This window comes from Rhinoderma darwinii, chromosome 6, assembly GCF_050947455.1.
Source record: "Rhinoderma darwinii isolate aRhiDar2 chromosome 6, aRhiDar2.hap1, whole genome shotgun sequence".
Taxonomy (NCBI): domain Eukaryota; kingdom Metazoa; phylum Chordata; class Amphibia; order Anura; family Rhinodermatidae; genus Rhinoderma; species Rhinoderma darwinii.
In genome coordinates, this window is record NC_134692.1 from 130,648,280 (window position 1) to 130,670,659 (window position 22,380).

A 22,380-nucleotide genomic window follows, 5' to 3' on the forward strand; every position below is an offset into this window, starting at 1 on the left:
ACACAGGGCAAAGATCAGCTGATGAACGAGCAAACGCATCTTTTATGTGGCCAAAAGTATGGTCGGCAGTTTGTGCGAAACGGGGGCTGTGCTGCCGACAAATAAATAACAAAAAAAAAGATGGTTTAATACTTTAATATACTATTAGGACATTGTGCTTCTTGTGGCGGTACTAAGTTCAGACCCATAATCTATAATTCAGGGGAAAAGAGCAGCTACAAAAAAAAAAAAACTCTTGCTTTGGAGGACCCGGCCCATAGATTTCAATGAGTACTGTGTAATGCTTCATTTTTCCTGTGGGGGCACTGCAGGAAGATTGAACACTTCGCCACAGATTTTAGATGATTGCTTAGAGTTTTAGCAGCAGGACACATTGCATTTTTATGTGAACCATCCTTTTTAAAATCGAGCTGATCACATACACAACAAATCACATCCCTCGATAGAAAAAAACGTATCTTTGGTAGGTTTAAAATGACAATTTGCCAAGTGCAGAAAACGGCAGTAATTACCAGCGGAACGTCATTAGTATCTTTTAACGCAACAATTGCTAGAGAGCGTGTCAGCTCCAGTGAATTAGATACTATTCAGAATAATGCAGAAGCAGCGCAAAATGAATCGGAGACCGCGGTTATTTCTGTACACGGCTGGATGCATCAATGCAAGACGTTCAGAGAGGAAATGAAAAAATAAATTCGACATTGTCCATTTAAAAGTTGCTAACGATAATTTCCAGAACGTTCTCAATTTGGCATAGAAATATGATGCACTAAAAGAGAGTGCGCTTAGCGAGAATAGTTGATCACATGACCAGTGTTTGACGCTCATAATAAAATCAAGGTACAGCTCTGCTACACCTAAGCAAGAGAAATGAAAACACCACACTGCGGGGCAAGTAAAGGGCTTGTATGGGCCATACACTACTAGTGGTTTTACAGGCTGCAAAACCACGGATCCGTTACAGTCCAACTGACCGCACGGATCTGCAAAAAAAAAAAAAGGAAGGAGTTCACCAGTTTGTGAATCCGCAAATCTGGACAGTAAAATCGCTCGTCCTGAGGTTTGCGATCCGGATTCGCGGCCCCAGAACGGGTCCGTGAAAGGCACGGTCAAGTGCATGGCGTCATATAAATTAATTGGTCCGCGATTTATCCACAAAAATGCTGACGCATAAGCAGTGTCGTGTGCATGAGGACTAACCCTCATATATTATACCAGTGTAACTGGTTCACAGCTGCAGTCCCGTCCGGTACAATGCGAAATGATGGCGAGTGGTCTCACTGGCTCAGTGACCAAAACAGCTTTACCCCATAGAAGACCTGGGTAAGGGGGCTCAAAGTGGGACACTTCGATGAGGAACCAAGATAGAATTAAAAGGGTATTCCCATTATAAAAAGAGTAATTGCAAACAGTTAGGAAACGCTATTACTTTCTGATCGTTGGGTCCCCCCCCCCCCCCACCGATCTTAAGATTAAAGGAGCTGCAGCGTTTGTTTTAGTGCGGTGGTTCCTTCCAAGGTCTTGCCTTGCAGAGCAGCGCTCCCGGACACCGAAATGCAGGGAACTGCAGTACTTGAATTGAGTGGTGTTGTAGTTCCCTGCAAAGCGGGTGTCTGGGAGCGCTGCTCTGCAGGGAAAAACTGTTCATGGAACCACAACGCTAGAACAAACACTGCAGCCCCTTCATTCTGAAGGCTGAAGGGAACTGGTTTATTCTCAGGATTGGTGGGGGTCCCAGCAGACAGACCCCCAATGATCGTAAAGTAATGACATATCCTTCAACAATGGGAAAAATTATATCTATAAAAAAGTTTGGGCTATTAAATAAAAAAATAAAAAAAAGTCAAGTTGGTTCCACGAGTGGTCTAACTGTACACAAAATTTTTTAGGCCCCATAGGGCAAATTTGTGGCCAGGTTTAGAAAGTGCTGACCCATTCACTTGAGGAAGGGATATGACAACCTCAGAGGGTTCACAAATTTGAGCATAGAAAAAGAATCCCAGCTGAGACCATAACCTTGGAAGGAGTTTACATAAAAATTTAAAAAAAAGGTGCTGTGAGGTTTGGACAATCCCTTTTCGTTCGAAGGGTCCCCTGACTATATACTGATCACAGGTTGTTCCGCTCCTGGGATCCCGATCAATCAGCTGTGATCTGTGGGGGATCTGGCAGCAGGCACTCAATTCTGCTGCAGTGCCACCACAGGGCAAACAAAGTATTACACTACTACCAATGAACTCAAAGCTTAATGCAAAGACACGCCAAGTCCTCCAGAGCAATAAAGTTCCTTAATAGGGACTACTACTCTATCATCTCCGAATTTCAGAATGGGGTATTTGAAAATGGATTTTCTCAACCAAACAACCGCTTTAAGATGCAGATAGTGCTGAATTGCCATTATGGGTGGAGGGGACTCTGAAATTTGGCATTTCTGTGATGACAAGACCAGACTGGTTATAGGATAATTATCACCTACTAGTCACCTTAATAGTTAATATTATAAGCCCGTCCTCCGGTGGCCACATTACATCCCTCCCTCCAGAACAAGTGTCCCTCTATGTGGCAGCCTGAAAGGTTGCCATTACTTCTCCTCTAATTTGCAGATTAACTCAGTAACCCGATGACGAGGGTCTTTCTTTTTTCCTTCTAGAAAGAATGAAAAGGATACAGAGAAGCGGAGTTAATGTGGTTAATGACTTGAAGTGTGATGATGTGATTCCAAAGAAATGCTTCCAACAATGTGAGAAAGTGGAGCCTGTGAATCAAGAACGAGCGACTTTCCCGCTGTGAACAGGAAACGGACGGATTAGGGAACTAAAAAGCGCAGCCAAGACCAACCGCTGGCACAGTGAAAACAAACGCCATGTCCCGGGCTTCTTCTCTAGTCTTCAGTCTTGTCTCTTATGGCTAACCAGAAAATGGTGAGCAAAATAAACATAAAAGAAAAAAAAGTTTACAGCAACCGAGCCAGTACAATGCTGAACAAGCTCAGCCCCAATTATACACAAAAGGGGGTCTTCTAGGTCTATCACAACCCCCTTCATTGCGACATGATTAGTAGTTGTCCCTCGAGGACCCTTCAAGCTCTCCCAGGAGAGGAGGGTCTGTCTTTTATTCTGGAACTTTTGCGTAACATCGTGTAGGTCAGTGAAAGTCGGAGCATGTTTACTAAGTGAATCACTATTTGCCCGTGTCCTCGTGGCTCGCTCTACGCGCCCGTCAGCAAATACAGGTTATCAAGAGATCAGCGTTACACTAAATACACAGATGCCGTGTAGATTCTTTCTAGTTAGGCTTCGTTCACATCTGCTTCGGGGCTCAAACAGAAACCATAGATTTTCGTTTCCATCACCATTTTTTTTAAAAAATGTATCCGTTATCGTTTTGACGGAATCAATACCGTAGTCGACTACGCTATTCATTCCGTCAAAACGACGGAGCCCTTACACAACGGAGACAAACTGAAACCGCTGGAATTGGATCCGTCACCATTGAAATCAATGGTGATGGAAACGGGTTTCAATCAGGGTTCCGTTCCAACAGCAGGGTTGCGACGGAACGTCAGAACAGAGTCCTGACGGATATGTGAACAAAGCCTAAATTGGTATGATCACCCCCAAAAAATAGCGGGCAGTCAATCAGAATGGACCAATAGTACGCGATTTTCACCCTTTGCGATGCAGGGCCCGCCGTGCAGCAGCGCGGAATGTAAACTCCCCACAGTGGGACTATTATGGCTTATAAAGGGGGTTTATGGTGAAAATAGTTCTGTATATAAGGAAGTTCGAGGTCCACCTGAAATCCAGGGTAAATAGAGCGCACAGTTTACCATAAAAACTACGCCGCACGTTATGATGAACTGTAATTTGGTAAGAAAAGGTCACCGCCATTAGGATGAGATGGCGCATACAAAGAGACTAAATGTCAAACATGTATGCAATTATTCAGAGGGGGGATGTGATGAATACGCTCAGTAAGCTTCATTGAACCAGTTGTAAAATGACAATTTATATTACATTTCTATAACTCAACATACAAAGCTGAGCAAATAAAACACAATACACGAGCGAAACCATCTAATAAATGGGAAATCTCATCAGGTGAGGAGAATAAATGTGACGACGTGTGTAAGAGGCTGCCGGCACGATTCTGCCGGAGAGATTAGGATGTGGAAGTTGTGCTCCCCTCCCCCTCCCAGAATCCAGGCTCACCGATCCAACACTCAGGATGAGGTCATCGCGCTGCGGGGAAGATCCTGTACAATATGTATATTAGGTCATTACAACGCTGGGGGCAATCACTATGCAAGGCTACGAACAAGCAGTTTTTAAAAGGAAAGATTCGGTGTCACAAATAATTTTTTCACCATTACTCCAATGCAACTAAAATGAAGCAATTAGACATCTATCGTTTCAGGTAAACAGCTCCGGTGCAGACCTATGCATCTCCATGGTAACAGACTACAAACAAACCCTGTGTAGTGTCGTCCTGTAGTCGTTCTCCCCTTTATCTGTCCCTTACTGCTTAATTAGGCTTGTGTTCCTGTAGTGTATATTTAATATATACGCTCGGAAAGCTCTTGGCGTATACGTTAAAAAAACTTATCAAAAACGCAACCATAGGCCCCATTCATCCGCCAAAATTATGTCGGTATACGTTTTGTATTGACGATTATGAAAAGTCCTATTATCGGACCACTAGACTAGTCGAAGTGACGTCTACGGTATTTCGTCCATCCCTGCCATCTTGAGTCTCGTCGCCAGTTTGTGCTCCAGCTTTTTACTCCCTTCCTGGGACTAATACGTCAGATTTTGAATTAAAAAAAAAATACAAGGCTGTCTCTGTATATAATCACCAGTAGAGTCTTCTCCCACGTCCCTCTGTTAGCTCTTCCTGGCAATCGACGACCAAGACGAAACTCCCAGTGAAGACCCGGACGGCCTTTAGTCAATCAGTAACGAGGAAAGGTCCTACATTGGACTTTTACAAGTTACCATAAATAGGATTGCATATGGATTTATACAAAAAACAATCGGGGACTTGTAACCTGCGAAATGACAAGCGCAGCGTGCCAAGGTGGCGTTATATACGGGTACTTCACAACAGCTGGATATCCACAGCCCCCGGAGCTCGTACATTACACTAGAATGGAAATCCCATATAGAAAATGAACATTGGGTCCGGCTCACCCTCCAGAGCCCTGAACCCGATCTTATAGAGTTCTTACATTAATCTTCTAACATATAAACCCATGTCTATCGGCTACGGACACCTTTCCGTATTTTTACGAATGGGAGTCCGTGCCGTAGAAATGATAGAACATGTCCTATTCTTGTCTGTAATTACGGCACAGACTCCCCATGGAAGTCTAAGGGCACTTCCGTAATTACAGACGGCTACGGATGTGCACCCGTAATTATGGACGCGTTGCTAGGCGATGCCAGGTTTACAGACGTTGCATATCATTTGTGGGTTTTCTTCTTTTTGTGGATCCGTAAATATGGACGCACTACGGACCGTACTTATGGACACCGTTCCGTATAACCCGATGATGTATGGAGGACTATAAAATTACTACTGATCCGTATTTATTTTATAAAAAATACTATCGTGTGCATGGGGCCTTAGGGGACGAGCACGCAGCATTTTTTTGCCTGGCAAAAAAAATAAAGTTCCTACTAGATTTGTGACGCAGTTTATTCCTTCTTTTTATTTAGCAAATGCAAGAACGTAAAAGAATAAAAATAAATAAACGCTCCAAGATCGGGCAGGACGCATTTTTTTCCCACGAGTGAATAGAAAAATGTCCAGGAGAAGCAAATAAATAAAATAATAAGCCTCTACTTTCAATCAAAACAGATTCCGACGCCTCAAGAAACGCTGTGTGAACTGGGTCTTGGCATTTCAGAGAGAATACAGCAGAGACCGGTGACAACACTCAGCAGATCAGAGGCGGGGGAGGGTTATGGTCAGATGACTGTACATTGCAAAGCGCACGCTAAAGAGTGGCCGAGCAGCAAAGGTGACCGCGCGGACCCTCCATGTCCATCTTCTATACAGGACTGCGGACAAGGTCTCCCGGACAGAGGTTCTTTTTAAAAGACCCTGTCCCCAATATATATCTCCTGTCCATTAGTCCAAGTGCCACTGAAAAGGCAAACTCGGGGCCACCACCTATTACATGGCCATCTGGTGGTTCGGCCGACAACTCTACCTTCGGAGCTCCCCATACATTCAATCAGGAGACGGGAGGAAGCCGCTGCCAGACACACAAGAACAAAAGTTCGGCCCATGTTGAAACCCAATGCCCCCCCGACATATGCCCGTTGGAGGAGTGGCAGTGCACCCCCATACACAAGATGCTCAGCCGGTCCCACCGATGTTGGAGCGTTCATCTAACGGGTATGGCCACCTTTACGTAACATCTTTTTTTTTAAGAACTCTACTGCCCCTCTGTTACTCCTCCTGGAAACGTATGAATAAATTAAAAACTGGGCGTTACTATTCGCCACGTCAACAGGGCGCGTCCCTACAGTGTCAGCACTGATTGGACACGACCAGACTCTAGAGGGACCTACCGTTAAGGGAAATGGTAACACCCAGCTGTCAATTTGCTTATACATCTCTTCGTGATTTACGTGCTTCATATTTAGCGCCGTCTCCAGCCGTACTATTGACTTAATTATAAATTTAGCTTGAAATGAAATAGAAAAAAAAAAAAAACACAAACAGGTGAACGCAGATCAATCCCCTTCATTATCCCGCCAGTAAATGTTTATCTGCTAAATGGGAAACCATAAACACAAGTCAATAACGCGATCAATACGCTCCTCATGCTTGTCTAGCGCACGATCGTCAGACGGTGGGACGTGTTTCCTAAAGATTTATCCGGATCATTAAATAATTAACTTTCCTGAAGATGTGCGGATCTGCGGGAGAACATAATCATGGGTGAGGTACGAGCGAGGACGACACGTACGGGATATAGTTGATCAACTCCACACGACATAAACTGGAGCGGCGGCGATCTACGGGAAGGGAGTTGCGACCATAGATCCTACGTCTGCGTTCACACACAGCGGTCAATGCGCTACGACATGTGAACACAGCCTATAACCGCCAATGTCAGGGTGTAAGACGCGTTTTTAGGGTTCTTGCATCAAGAACACAAATAAGAAGCTGGAACGGTCACGCTTCCCAAATTTTATTATGATCATCCGCCACCATTAGACAAATCCAGGTCCTAGAAATTTTCGGGTCGTTTTTTACCGATGTCATACAAAAGTTCTTATTTCTGCGTGGAGCATCAGAATCATACGGAAACCGACCGAAAACCCCCCCTTTGAAACATAGGACCCCATAAAAGTCTATGGGCGCCACGTCACCTCTTTGTACAGCTCCTGAGTAAGGCCTCGTGCACACGACCGGGGGGGGGGGGTCCGGGCAGAAGAAGCAACCCACAAAAAATATGACACGTATACAGACAGTGCTCCTATACTTTATAATGTGAGCACGGCCCGCAAATCCGGGCGTCAGTCCGTAAATATTTCATGGACACGTGCGTGAGGCCTTAGGGTAGGTTTAGACGTAGCGGAATTGCGGTGCGGATCCATGGCAATTTCCAGTACGTAACATGTAGCGGAGGTTTTGAAAACCCTCCTTCGACATGGATTTTCTAATTTATAGCATGGGCGTTATGTTGCGAATTTTCACTTTGGATTTCACCGTTGCAACGCAGAGGGTGAAATCCGTGGCAGATCCGCAGCACAGTGTTACATACGGATTCGGCACAGTTTTGCGTCAGAAACGGTCGGCCACACTTGAACATACCCCAATACTCTCGTGTGCACGAGGCTTTACTAAAAGTCTACATCTAGCCACACACCTCATTAGATAAACGTGCACGAATAGGGACGACTGACAAACAAAATGCCCTTTTACACGGGCCAATGATCGGGCACACAAGCGATCATACGAAAGCCGAGGCCCGCTCTTTACCCAGTGTAAACAGGGCAAGGATCAGACGAACGAGCAAACGCTCATTTATCGTCTGAACTGCTCGTCTATGCGGCCAATAGAATGGCGGCTAGTCAGCAACACATTTCCTGGTGCCGCCGACATGATGAAACGTATGGGGATGAACGATCGTAGTAACAATCGCTCATCCTCGTACATAATCATCGCTGCTTGTGAAAGAAGCAAATGAGCGCCAATCAACGAGCCTAAATTTGCCCGTGAAGAAGGACCCTAATGAGGCCCCGTCGCAGTTCCAGCGAGAAACGGTTAAACAACGGACACCATGATGGAATTAAAGTCAATGGGTTCTGTCGGGCGCCATTGCTGTCAGTCGTGCAATGGATTTCCGATTTTTCATTGTTCGACTTCTATGACTGAGCAGATCAACGGAAAACCAGAACGCAGATGTGGACAAAGCCGAATGTGTATAGGGACCAAACAACTGCCCCACATCATACAGGTTTGTACTGGCCCCAAGGCAGGGAAGGCCTAAACCAATAAAGGGAGTGACCATACACATATATATGGGAAGAGTCCTTCATCACCCCCAATCCTTGGTCCAATGTGCACGTCCTTTCCTATGGACGATGAGAAATAAATGCCCTTCCCCCACTCTCTCATTACTAAACGTCACACATCGGCGCACATTCCCGGGCGGCTGCAACAGGCATGACATAATTAAAGCGCGAGAAAGATGAAAACGACAGTCGACGCAGCGCGAGAAAGACAAATGGTGTCACGCTGCCTCCCCGATCCTCTTCTGGCCCGGCCTTAAATCACTGTGACTCCTAATGCAAGAAATAATCTCATTCAAACTATATTGATTTCTGGAGGAAAACATTCAACTTTCTAAAAGCTAGGACGGGGGAGGGGTATTAACCCCATAAAACTGCCCGATAGTAAATGCGGAAACACAGCTGAATATACCGGCCTACGCTACATCCATTGCTTTTCTTATAGCGACCGATTGGTGTATTCTAAGGGTGTGGCAGGTCAGGTTACCCATCGGGGGAATATTGGTGGTCACAGGAAGTTGTTTGCTATACAACAGACTGACTCTCAGCTGCACAAGCTTGTTTTGCATCGTTGCACTTAGAGAACCTTTCACCTGCCCGTACATGTGCAGCATGTAATGGGCAGGGCTGCACAAACCCTGGGGCACTTTACATCTTTTTCCCCCATCTTCCTCCGTTATTTAGATATCGGTGCCGTTATATTTGGCGCCCGATATTTAAATAACCCCCTGAACTGTCAATGGGGCGTGTAATTGGCAAGGGGGCGTGTAACATCGCTGTGACACTGTCCAATCAGCTACGGACAGTGTCACAGCGAGAGAGGAGAGCGTGCGCGCGCGCAGCTCTGCCGCCACCACGGAACAGAAGAGGAGAAGGTGGTGAATTCTTCTTCTGCTCCATGGCGGCGGGAGTATCTTCAGCAGCGGAATCGGAGCTGTGCGCACCCTCACTCACTCTCCAGCTCTCGGTAGACAAGGACAAGACTGTGTGATCTCTCGCGAGAGATCAGTCTTGTCCTTGTCTGCCGAGAGATGAAGAGTGAGAGTGCGCGTGCACATCTCCGAGCTGCGCGCGCACCCGTTTTCCTCTCTCCAGCTCTTGCTGTAACACTGTCCATAGCGTATTGGACAGTGTCACAGCGATGTTACACGCCCCCTTGCCAATTACACGCTCCATTGACAGTTCAGGGAGTTATTTAAATATCGGGCGCCAAATATAACGGTACCGATATCTAAATAACGGAGGAAGATCGGAAAAAAAAATTCAAGTGCGCCAGGGTTTGTGCAGTCCTGGCAATTACATGCAGCACTCAGATGCGCACGTATGGGCAGGTGAAAGGTTCTCTTTGAGATGCATGCCCAGATTGCCAAAGTAACCTTCTAACCTGAAGGTGGCCATACACATGGGAAGACAGACCCCCGAACCGGATGACTATTTAATGCCTATGTGACTGTCTATGAAAGACATGCGGGTAGAGGAGAATCGGGCATGTTGGATTGCAACATACCCGACCCTTTGTTCCCGAAAGAGACAAGAGGCCGCCAGAGTGTCTGGTATCAGCTTCTCTCTCTTTCCACATTCAATCCACATGCACACTCAGCCGAGTTGGGAGGAATAGCGGTCAGCTATGTATGGCCACCTTTAGGATAAAAAAAACCATTCAAGACCGGCCAACCATCTATAGTTTATGGAGGTGTCCCGCGATGGCAGATCTCGGGAGAGGAAAAGGGTCGGGCATGTTGGATTTCACCATGCCCGATCCTTTTTTTTTTTTTCTAAGGAGATAAGGTGTCTGGCAACGGTTTCTCCCAAAATAGACGGATGGCCGACCCAAGCGTGCATATAGGGGGAGGGGAAGGAAAGAAAGAAAAACGGGAAAAATAGTTGTGTCAGACGTATGAGCGTTTAGCCGACCGCTATCTTAAGTGTACGTCCAGTTCTAGGGAAACTGCGGCAGAAAAATACAATAGAGGAGCTCCGAAGAACATCTAGGCTACGGCTACACGGCGACTTGTGGCCACGTGACATAAGATTGCAGTCGAGCTGCTAAAATGGCAGCTAATCTTGATCCAGCAGTTCTGGATTTCTGCCGATTGTTGCGTTGCGGATCGAATCGCGAACACATTCACCATCATTAGTTGCAAAGTAGCAGCGCGCCCGTATGATCCTTTGTTGTGCGGTCACAAGTCGACGTGCAGTCCTCGCCTGGAGAAACGAATGATGGGGGGGGTGACGGCACCATGCTCCTCCATGTTATATGCACAGAAATAAGTGGAAGATCCGAGCCCAGACGAGCGTCATTGTAGAGAACGGCACGCAGGCCCAGCAGGATATTATATTGCTTCCAGATCCTCCTGTACATTTACAGTGAATTCCCCGTCCAGGTTTTCTGCCATGTTAAAATTAAAACAGATTTTCTTTGCTCGATTTCATTTTGGGCAAATGAGCCAAAAAACCTTCATGTGCGTCTGACATTACAAAACAGGCAAAAGCTTCACATCAATTGGGGGGGGGACACGTCTCACATCTGCCAGGTCACTTATAGGAGAGCACGGCCTCATGCTCACAGCAGCACAGAGGCTCTACAGCGGCACTTGAATGGGCTCTGGAGCGTTAACGACCACCATGACCCCATCATCCTGGGTGCTGGTCTCCTACTCTTGAATCCCGTCAATGTTTTTCAGACAGTTTCCCCCTTCAGAAAATCATCATCTCCTCACTTTACAGCCCAATTGTCGCCCGATCGGGCCACAACCTGCCGCCTATGGCCAGTACCGCTCTAGTCCAGATCAATTAGTCTCATATTTAGGAAACTGGTGCGATAAATGGTAAAGAAATACCCATGACGGGTGCCGTGGTGTAGATACAGCAAGATGAAGTGCGGGGCTCTATTCACAGAAACCCCCCTCCTCATTACATCATCGAGAGAGCAAGGAGAAAGAATCACACACCGCAGCACAGCGAGGAACGCAAGCAAGACCGCCGCACCGATGAGTCACTGCCCCCGGGATACAAAATACAACAACGCGCCCACATGTTGTATGGTATTAGACGGGATCTCTGCAGACATCTGTTCGGGTGACAACCAATATGGCTGCCATACAGGGTATCACCCAACTTTCCCACACCCCTGAATGGCACATAATCCAGGTTAGGTAAATTCGCCGTTCAAGGGTCTGGGATACATGGCCATATTGGGCGCTGGAGAGATTTCTCAGATATAACTACGGCTCTGTTCACATCTCTGTTGTGGTTTCCGTCTCACGCTGCGCTATTCTTGCTGTCAGAATAACAGACCACGTAATAAGTCAACGGGGTCGGTCAGGCGCCAGCGACATCTATCATACGAAGGATCCGGCGCGGCGTCGCGGCTTCTGTTTAGAACGCAGATGTGAACGGAGCCCAAGAAAGAAGAAGAGGCGACAAGGATGCGACTAGTTCAGGAGAGGAATACGTGATCCCGTCCACAGACAAGCCAGGGATAGGAGGAGGTGACGTCATCGCTTCGAAAGAGCAAAAGCTAAAAATCTGGAGGGAGAAGGAAAAAGTCGGTTTTCACAATGCAGAAAGCAGCTCCGCGGATAATGAAGCCGTTACCAAGGTAACTTGACAATAGCGGATCCGGGCGGCAATTCACGTTGTGCGCGCGGTCAGAGGTCCCAGAAAACGGCACACGGCTGCCACTCACATCAACCAGAATCCCAGCTTTACTGACTAACCATTTAGTTTCGGACTCTCATCATTATAAATCAGGGACACAGTAGGGGACACTATCCCTTTAAATAAAATGATGAAGGGGTCAAAGGGGGTTTTCCCATGATGAACAATTATACCCTATCCACACCCTGCCTGAATACTGGGACCCCCACCGATTGCAAGACCAGGGGCCCCCGAAACCGCGATTCCTCCTCGCTGCACCCACCGCAGTGAGGAGGCGATGGACTGGCGCGGCGGTTGAGAAGGCGCCCGCAGCTCCAATCAATGTCTATGTCGCTGTTTCCGTCACGTCCATAGACTTGGAATGGAGCGGCAGCAAGTATGACTGCAGTCGCTCCATTCAATATCTTCCAGACTGCGGGCATGCAGTGAAGAGGAACGGGGTGTTCGGGACCCCTGTTTTTGCAACTGGTGGGGGTCCCAGCGATCAGACAATTGTCCCCTAACCTGGGGATAAGTGATAATTGTGGATTCTGGGAAAGCCCCTTAAACTTTTAAAGAACTTTGACATGTCAATGAAAGGTCAGAAGTTTTGATCGGTGGGGGTCCGAGCACGGATACCCCACTAATTGCTAAAACAAAATCGGCAAAAGCATTTGGGTGAGCGCTGTGCCGCTTCGTTTCTGATCGGCTTTCCTCCAAGTGGTGTACGGACTCAATAGAAAGACTAGGAGTCTGGACTTCTCTCCGAGGAAAGCAGATCAGGAACTAAGCGGCACAGCGCTCACCCGAGCTCTTCTATTAGCGATTGGTGGGGGTCTCAGTGCTCGGACCCCCACTGATCAAAACTTCTGACATGTGACAGGTCATAGCAACAAGTTTTTTTTAAAGTTTAGTTACACTTTCAGGGCCTCCAGATATTTACGGGGTTTTCACATATTAGGATAGACCATGGATCCGACTGATCGGCAGAGTGAAGGGTTTGCACACTTGAATGTAGCAGAGCTGCAGTAGCGGGCACGGCCGCACGCTCGGATGTTCTTCTGGCGGTCGATCCCACATGGATGTCCTATCCTAACAAATCTTCAGCTCAAGGTCCAATTCAGCAGAACAAGGCTTCTCTCTACCTCCAGCGCTATTGATCGGATTTTTGTTACTGTAAATATGGGCGACTTCATCCCACCAAGGACGCGGCCAGCAGATATGGGAGCAGTTCTCCAAGCAGGACAACCCGCTGACCATGGAGGGCATGGTGTAGGATGAACCCGCCGCGTCACCCGTGAGCGTTCAACTTGTTGCAGCGTTTGCAGATTGCAGCTCTGGCGAGTCACCGGCTTCTTGCAGCCACCGCATTACGTCTACATAACAATTTTCTGGTTTGCAAACACAACCGTAAAACGCCCACACAAAGCTTAACACTGGGTGCCCACCCTACAAGTACTGACCAACGCTGCCAGCTGTAGACGCCACTCACATCTTTCATGGAAATCCATGGCAATCAACCCCAAAAAAGGGTTGCAGCAACGACCTGGTCTTATAGGCTCCTGGGGGTTGTCTTATCATGACAGCCATCCATCAGCAGGTGACCACAGGTGCAGCTGAAAACTATGGGGGACATCTAGTGTTACATCCCAGAACAACGGCCGACTGTGTATCACGTAAATGAACGGTGTACGCCACAGCGAGTTCGCTGATCTGTGAATACTGATGACACACGGATGGACTATGGAAGGTTTTTTTGCGGACAAATGGACCGCAAATACAGACAGCGGATCCGTGATTTTGCAGACTGGCCTTAGATTGTGAGGCCCGCTGAGGACGGACGTGGTTACGGTGTACAGCGCTGTGGAATGTGTTGGTGCCATATACTGGACAGGAGATACTGACCCAAAACCATTGGCACCAGAGAAGCCCGGCAACTTGGTTCTTCCACCCTTGGTAGACGGCAAAGGGACAGCTCCTTGGATGTTGTGAGACCTCAGAGCGCAGATATAACCGGGGCCAACACTTTCCTTATAGTCTGCAATCTCTTGCTGGAGTATAACGAAAGAAACAATAGGTGCTAACATGCCTGATAACAGAGAATAGTAGCATGCAATAACCCAGATAAGCAGTGTGGCCTCCACCACAACGTCCTGCTACTCAGTTCCTGGAGATCCTCATGCAGAGCTGAATAGGTCTCTGGCAGGGACGCCGTTTCCCAGCCTCGTCCCCCTTCCTTTATCCTGCAGGACTTCTTTCCCTGAGTTCCAAAGAAATTAACCAGTAAAACAGACGCTCTCAGGACACGGGAGACGCAGGTTAACCCCAAAACCACTGCGCCTTAAAGGAGCCCTATACCAACAAACCGGTCTGTCCCCAGATGTGGTATATTACTCCATTCCCACAATGCACCAATTGCAGGGTTCAAAATTTAAGGGGGGGCAGGACGTGACCACAGAACAAGGGCATGAGGTGCCTTCGTCTGGGGGTGGTTTGACACTTGAATTTGCGAGAGACTTTTACCGTACTAGTCGCAGATGTATAACGTAACACGAGGAGGATCCTGTCCCTTTAAGCAGTGGATTAACACATGACATAATGTTACCGGGAGCAGCCATGCTGGAACATGTAGTCCCATGTCATATACAGACAAGACGCAGGCTGTAAATGATACAAGGGAATGATTACTTATACAAAGTGACCACCCAACAGGTCGCCCTCAATGTGCCCCCTGCTGGGGGGGGGCGGTTATTTACAGGCTGAGTCTATAGAGTTCCTCTTATTGTATCCGAACCGGACGTCATCTCCTCATCCAATACTAACAGCGGCGACGCAGATATAAACCTATATACCATGAGAGGAGCCACATATACACTCCATGTGTGACCGGCGCACAGTCCCTGTCCAATAGATGTATGATGTACTCAATGAATGTATGGCAGATGTATAGCGGACGCATGGGCCATATATAGGTGTATTATTTAACGTATAATAGATGCAGGACTGAGGTACAATAGGTGTATGCGCCACGTATGGATGGATGATAGAGTTTGTAACATCTGATGATAGATTTATGACTGTTGTACAATGTTACGCATGTATGATGGATATATGAGGTACGTAGCTACAATGTATATGTGTACGATGTATGGACTGTGTATATGTATGATGTAGACAATGTATGTATAGACGGTGTAGGATGTATACTTGGTGTATAGATGGAGTACAGATGATGGCTGTATATGTATAGATGGTGTATATGTGATGTATAGATGGTGTAGGATGTATACATGGTGTATAGATGGAGTACAGATGATGGATGTATAGACGGTGTGTGTATGTATATATATATATATATATATGGTGTATATTGTATATCACATGTTGATCCCCGGGTAACAGCAGTAATAATATAATAACATGGAGCGCTCCTCCGTGCACATAAGATGGCGGCGCCCCCGTCTCCTCTCCGGGGTCTCACCTGCTGGTATTCGCCGTCCTCCGGTTTGAAGTCTCCGCTGATTAACTCCCATTTGAGGCTGAGGTGCGGCAGCCGGTGCAGGAGGTTCACCCACCACGGCGGGGTATAGCTGATCGCGGCCGCCATGTCACGAAGCTCAGAGCCGCGGCCTGCCGTTCATGAGGTGCCGGGGTGTACCGGGGGGTGTACCGGGGTGTACCGGGGAGCGCTCACCGCCTCCCGTCCATTCTCCCGTTATCAGGTTATTTCCCGCAGCGTCCCCGGAGGCTGCTGTTCCCCGGGTCTCCCCCGCTCATCGTCATCCAAAAACCGGCAACAGGCTCTACACCGAGCCCCGGAATATCAGCCCGAGCGCTGCTCCCCAGATCCGGCTCTTTGTTCCCTGAGACTCGTTGTGCTCCAGACCCCCGCCCTCTCCCGGTGTGGCCCGGCCTTCTCTCCGCCCTGCCCCAGCCAGAACCGCCCTCACTCCCGCCCGCCGATGTCAGTCTGCCATCCCCGCCTCACAAGCGGCAACGTCGTGCGATCTTCCTGCGATTTCTGACTGCAATTGACAACGTTCTGCGATTTTCGGGCTAAAATCGGAGAATCTCTGCCCTGCAGCTATATCATTCTGTGTCCCGACCACCATATATATCCCGGGACTACAGACTATAGAAAAGGTCTAGTGTCACAGTCCTGGAACCGTTGGTCGCATTAAAATCACGAGATCGCTCCGCAACTTCAATGTAAGGGTATGTTCACACGGCGGGGGTCCGTAACGGCTGAAATTACGGGGATGTTTCAGCCTGAAAACATCCCCGTAATTTCAGCCGTACCGGCATGTGCAGGCGCATGAACGCCGCGTCAATTACGGCCGTAATTAGCGCTGCTATTCATTGGAGTCAATGAATAGCGGCTCCAATTACGGCCAAAGAAGTGACAGGTCACATCTTCTACGCGGGCGTCTATTTACGCGCCGTCATTTGACAGCGGCGCGTAAATATACGCCTCGTGTGAACAGACAAACGTCTGCCCATTGCTTTCAATGGGCAGATGTTTGTCAGCGCTATTGAGGCGCTATTTTCAGACGTAATTCGGGGCAAAAACGCCCGAATTACGTCCGTAAATAGGCCGTGTGAACATACCCTAACCGTAAGAAATTCAACATGTAAATAAAATCACTGTGTGACTTAAATGTCCGTCACATGAATTTTGCCCTGGCGGTTTCCTGGTCGTCACGGTAACAATTATGTGACAGGCTAGGGCTAAATGGCGACTTTGTCCGCGACACAGTACCGGTGTGTCGTACTGCATACAACATAGTGTGGCCGTGTTTTGCGACCCGTAAGTTGCCACAACCGCAACGCAACAGTGGCAAGAAATCCGCAACACGGCCACATTCACTTACACTACCGCAATGTACACAGCGATCTTTGGACGCATGACACGTGTCGCTGTCACATTTACCATGTAGCCCTAGCCTTACGGTTACACGAGTATTCTAAGGTACATTCTGGTGGCGAGACGCATGCGATTAGGCCGGGGAAAAAATCGCTGACATGTCGCACATGATTCGCCGTCGCACGTGATTTACACTAAAGTCCAGGCATGCAAAGTCTTGCGAACAAAAAAAACAAGCAGGTTTCGATGTTTTGCGACTCTCGTGTCTTAACACATTCATAATCGTTACTCGTGGCGTCATATTGCGATCCTCATGTCGCGTGACTAAAGACGCCAATTAGTCCTTTCCTTAGGCCCTGTTCACACAGAGTTTTTTTGACGCAGAAACCGCACCAAAAAAACTTTTCAAAAACCGCCCGAAAATGCCTCCCATTGATTTCAATGGGAGTTGGACGAGTTTTTTTTACCGCGAGTAAGAAAAACGCGTCGCGGTAAAAAGAAGCGTCATGACCCATCTTGAGGCGGTTTCCGCCTCCAAAACCCCATTTCAATCAGTCAGAAAGAGGAAAAAAAAACCTCGACGAGTGTTTTGACGAGTTTTTGTCAAACCACTGTGCAAAAACCGTCTGGAGCAGTTTTTGCAGGAGGAATTTTCCTCCTGCAAAAAACTCAGTGTGAACACAGCCTTATGGTGAGTAGGTCCGCAGCCAATCCGCTGTAAATTCTGCATACATTAGAGATTAGCGACCTGATTAGTCGCAAATCTAATTCGGTCCGAATTTCCCTATAGTCTCGGATTCACCGAAATCCCCAAATTTTGGAGTTTGCGGCGCACGAATTGTCAAAAAATGCCGGCTTGATTTTAAAGATTATAGAAAAAAAAAAGAGGGGCGAAGAGGAGATCGACAAAAAAATGACCATACCCACCCCCTCCCTTGGTCTCCCATAGCGATGCGTCCCTGCCGGCCCCCTGAGATGACGCAGCTTCATCCCATGTCATCACTGCAGCCAATCGCAGGCATCGCTTTGGCAGACCAGCGGCGGGGAGTATGGTGTTTGTTTTATTTTAGGGGTGGAATTGCAAGTGCCCCGATTGCCCTGTTTGACCCTCTGATGTCTTCTAGGACTTTAACCAACTTGGATACAGTCCTAGAAGATAAGTCAGACAGGGCAATTGGGGCACTTATGATTGGCGGCAAATCTATTCAATCGGTCCTGAAACTAATTTTCCCGAAATTCACTCATCTTAAGAATACATGTAACCCTATTGTCTCAGAAACGTCCCCTCTCAGAACGGAGTTGCTCCAGTGGGAGGTCTCAAACAGTCCTGATGGGACAACCCCTTTAAAGAGTACCTGTCCCCTCTCCTGACATGTCTGTTTTAGTAAATACTTGTATTCTCCATGAAATAACAATTCTGGAACATCTTTTCATAGAACTCAATATTGTGCCGTCCCTCTGTTATTCCTCCTAGAAATTTATGAATAAATTGACAAATGGGTGTTACCGGTTGAGGGCGTGTCCCTACACAGTTTCACTCTGTCAGCACTGATTGGACGTTGTCAGACTGTGTAGGGACACACCCCCAACTGGTAACACCCAGATGTCAGTTTATTCATACATTTCTAGGAGGAATGATAGAGGAACGGCACAACATGGAGTTTTAAAAAATGATGCTCCAGAATTATTTCATGATGAATACCGTTATTTACTAAAACAGACATGTCAGGAGAGGTGTTTTTTTTTTTTATCCCCTTAACCACATGCCAAGTACATGTAAGTGACAGCCGTTAAGGGGGAAGTATGGAGCGGGCTCACGGGCTGAGCTCTCTCCATACGGTCGGTGTAACACTGCCGACACCCCACTGCAACAGGCGGCATCAAAGATCACTTTGATTCCGCCCGTTTAACCCCTTAGATGCCACAGTCAATTGCAACCGCGGCATCCTCGGCGTTAGAAACAGGGGGACTGCCACTCTGACGTACAACTGTAATCGTATCAACCCGTAGAAAAACGTAAACATGTCGTTTTTCCCGCACGATGAACACCGTAAAAACGAAACCCACAAAATAATGGAGCAATCGCTGTTTTTTGTCCATTTCACCCCACAAATGATAATTTTTTTCAGTTTGCCAGTGCATTATATGGTATATTAAATGATGCCATGAAAAACTACAAGTTGTCCCGCAAAAAACAAGCCCTCCTACGGCTATGTTGACGAAAAAATAAAAAAGTTACGGCTTTTGGAAGGCGGTGAGGAAAAAAGGAAAATGAAAAAATAAAAATTGGCCATGTCATGAAAGGGTTACATTGTTAAAAAGGGCTTCTAGTATATAACACTGATGGTTTATCTTTAGAATCGCCCATCATTGTGTGATTGATCAGGTCCAACTCCTGAGATCACCATTGATCGGCAATTGCTGCAGCACCAGTCACAGCGCCATCTATATGGCTGTATCTGGTACTGCAGCTCACACTGTCTAGTAAGGGTTCAGAGATCGGACGGCTGGTGACGGTCTTGCAAGACAATGATGGGGATGTGAGCCAGGTCTGAAGGCTCTTTGTTGGGTTATGGATCCAGGGTGCAGCTCTATTGTGGTGCGTGCTGTAAGGGTATGTGCACACACACTAATTACGTCTGTAATTGACGGACGTATTTCGGCCACAAGTACCGGACCGAACACAGTGCAGGGAGCCGGGCTCCTAGCATCATACTTATGTACGATGCTAGGAGTCCCTGCCTCGCTGCAGGACAACTGTCCCGTACTGTAATCATGTTTTCAGTACGGGACAGTTGTCCTGCAGCGAGGCAGGGACTCCTAGCATCGTACATAAGTAGATGCTAGGAGCCCGGCTCCCTGCACTGTGTTCGGTCCGGGACTTGCGGCCGAAATACGTCCGTCGATTACGGACGTAATTAGTGTGTGTGCACATACCCTAAGTCTCTTTGGTCTGGACTTTTTTTTTGCTCGGGGGAGGGGGATCATACCAATTTTCTTATCCAGTTGAGTTTTTTTTTAAAATTATTCCGTCTTTACAAAGTACAAATAGAAGCTTTGTTCCTCCCACAGCCTCGTCTCCGCTCCTCACCAACCACCAGGGTAAAAGTGTCCGAAAATCTGCCAAGATACATTAGTTATGCTGAAGAGTGAAAATTTCGTATTTCCAGCACTCGTAGAAAATGTGTTCAAATTACAATAATCTCCAGAGTCGCAGGAACAATAATCGCTCCTTTCTGCAGCGCGGTCCTGCCAGCAATTACTGTGTAAGGCACTTCGCCGTTCCGGCGAGCTATTTCATCACCGCACGCTTATTCTCCGCATATGAAGATCTGTCATCTGCAAATCTACATGAAAAACGTTACTCAATTCCAAAATACGTTCACCGACGAGTTCTCATAGCTATAGCTGGATAACGTGTACCGCCGACGGAACATCGTGTTTCTTTAGGTCAAAATTCTGCAACGGTTCATTTCTTCATATATCTTTATAGGGGTCAGAGCTGCTCGGGGTACCTTTTGGCCTCCGTCGGGATAATGGAGCCCTATGGACATGTTTAGCGTGTACGTCGGGCGCTTTCTGGGCACAGACACTAAACGTGATGTGAACGGGACCGAATATGATCAAGTTGTGTGTGTTTGCAGTCACCACTAGGGGGAGTTACTGAAAACTTATTCATGCTCAATCACAACTGTATAAATCTGTATGCAGTAAGCTCCCCCTAGTGGAGGCTACAAGCAGACCAGAATTTCATAATAAAGTTGCAGGAAGGGAAGCATAACGTTATTAGCATTGTTGAACTACTTTATACAAGCTTAAACCCAGGGGGCATTGCGACCACTAAAAAGGTTATGTTAGTTGTGGTTTTGCCATTCGGAAAGGTTTAGCTAAAATGGCGCTGGCGAGAGTAACTGGGGGGTGTAGGGGTTAGTTGGGGCTTTTGTTTGAGGGACAGCGGGAAATACAAGAGAGCTGACTGGGCCAGGTGGGAAAGAGAGGAGGGGTTTTGGGGTATAAAAGGTGAGGGCTTAAAGAGGCTCTGTCACCAGATTTTGCAACCCCTATCTGCTATTGCAGCAGATCGGCGCTGCAATGTAGATTACAGTAACGTTTTTCTTTTTAAAAAACGAGCGTTTTTGGCCAAGTTATGACCATTTTTGTAGTTATGCAAATGAGGCTTGCAAAAGTCCAAGTGGGCGTGTTTAAAAGTAAAAGTCCAAGTGGGCGTGTATTAGGTGCGTACATCGGGGCGTTTTTAATACTTTCACTAGCTGGGCGTTCTGATGAGAAGTAACATCCACTTCTCTTCAGAACGCCCAGCTTCTGGCAGTGCAGATCTGTGACGTCACTCACAGGTCCTGCATCGTGACGGCCACATCGGCACCAGAGGCTACAGTTGATTCTGCAGCAGCATCAGCGTTTGCAGGTAAGTCGATCTTACCTGCAAACGCTGATGCTGCTGCAGAATCAACTGTAGCCTCTGGTGCCGATGTGGCCGTCACGATGCAGGACCTGTGAGTGACGTCACAGCGTGATCTGGCAGAAGCTGGGCGTTCTGAAGAGAAGAGGATGTTACTTCTCTTCAGAGCGCCCAGCTAGTAAAAGTAGTAAACACGCCCCGATGTACGCACCTAATACACGCCCACTTGGACTTTTACTTTTAAACACACCCACTTGGACTTTTGCAAGCCTCATTTGCATAACTACAAAAATGGTCATAACTTGGCCAAAAATGCTAGTTTTTTAAAAATAAAAACGTTACTGTAATCTACATTGCAGCGCCGATCTGCTGCAATAGCAGATAGGGGTTGCTAAATCTGGTGACAGAGCCTCTTTAAGGAGAACAATTTTGGATTTACCCTCACACGTGCCCTTTGGTGCAAAAGCAATGGGTAGAGTTTGGTATTTCTTTCTTTCTTATGAAACTGCGGCCAATTGCAGCAAGTTGCTTCTTGGCCGCGTGGCACACTGCCACTACAGCACCTAAGATAATAATAAAAAGTGAGGGTGTATTTACACGGGCCAGTGGTGTTTTTACCGAAAACTGCTGCATATTTAACCCCTTAGTGACCAGCCCATTTTAGGCCCTAATGACCAAGCTATTTTATTCGTTTTTCTATAGTCGCATTCAAAGAGCTATAACGTTTTTATTTTTTCGTCTACATAGCTGTATGAGGACTTGTTTTTTGCGGGATTAGTTGTGCTTTTTAATGGCACCATTTTTGGGTACATATAATTTTTATATTAACTTTTATTAACCTTTTTGGGGGGGATTATAAAAAAAACCTGAAATTCCGCCATTGTTCTATGCGTTTTTAAATTGACGCCGTTCACTGTGCAACGTAA

General features: G+C 47.1%; 1 protein-coding gene across 4 annotated transcripts in view; it reads right to left on the bottom strand.

The window, feature by feature from the left end:
- The window catches only part of TTYH3 (tweety family member 3), an 84,408-nt gene extending 68,321 nt beyond the window's left edge, over positions 1-16,087 (bottom strand). For 3 of the 4 annotated variants that reach the window (XM_075830357.1, XM_075830356.1, XM_075830354.1), the window contains exon 1: positions 15,652-16,087. In XM_075830357.1, coding sequence (XP_075686472.1) covers positions 15,652-15,777 — 126 coding nt within the window. In that variant the 5' untranslated portion in view covers positions 15,778-16,087. The remainder of the gene's footprint in view (positions 1-15,651) is intronic. The other variant, XM_075830355.1, reaches the window with a different exon arrangement.
- Positions 16,088-22,380: the final 6,293 nt, after the last annotated feature.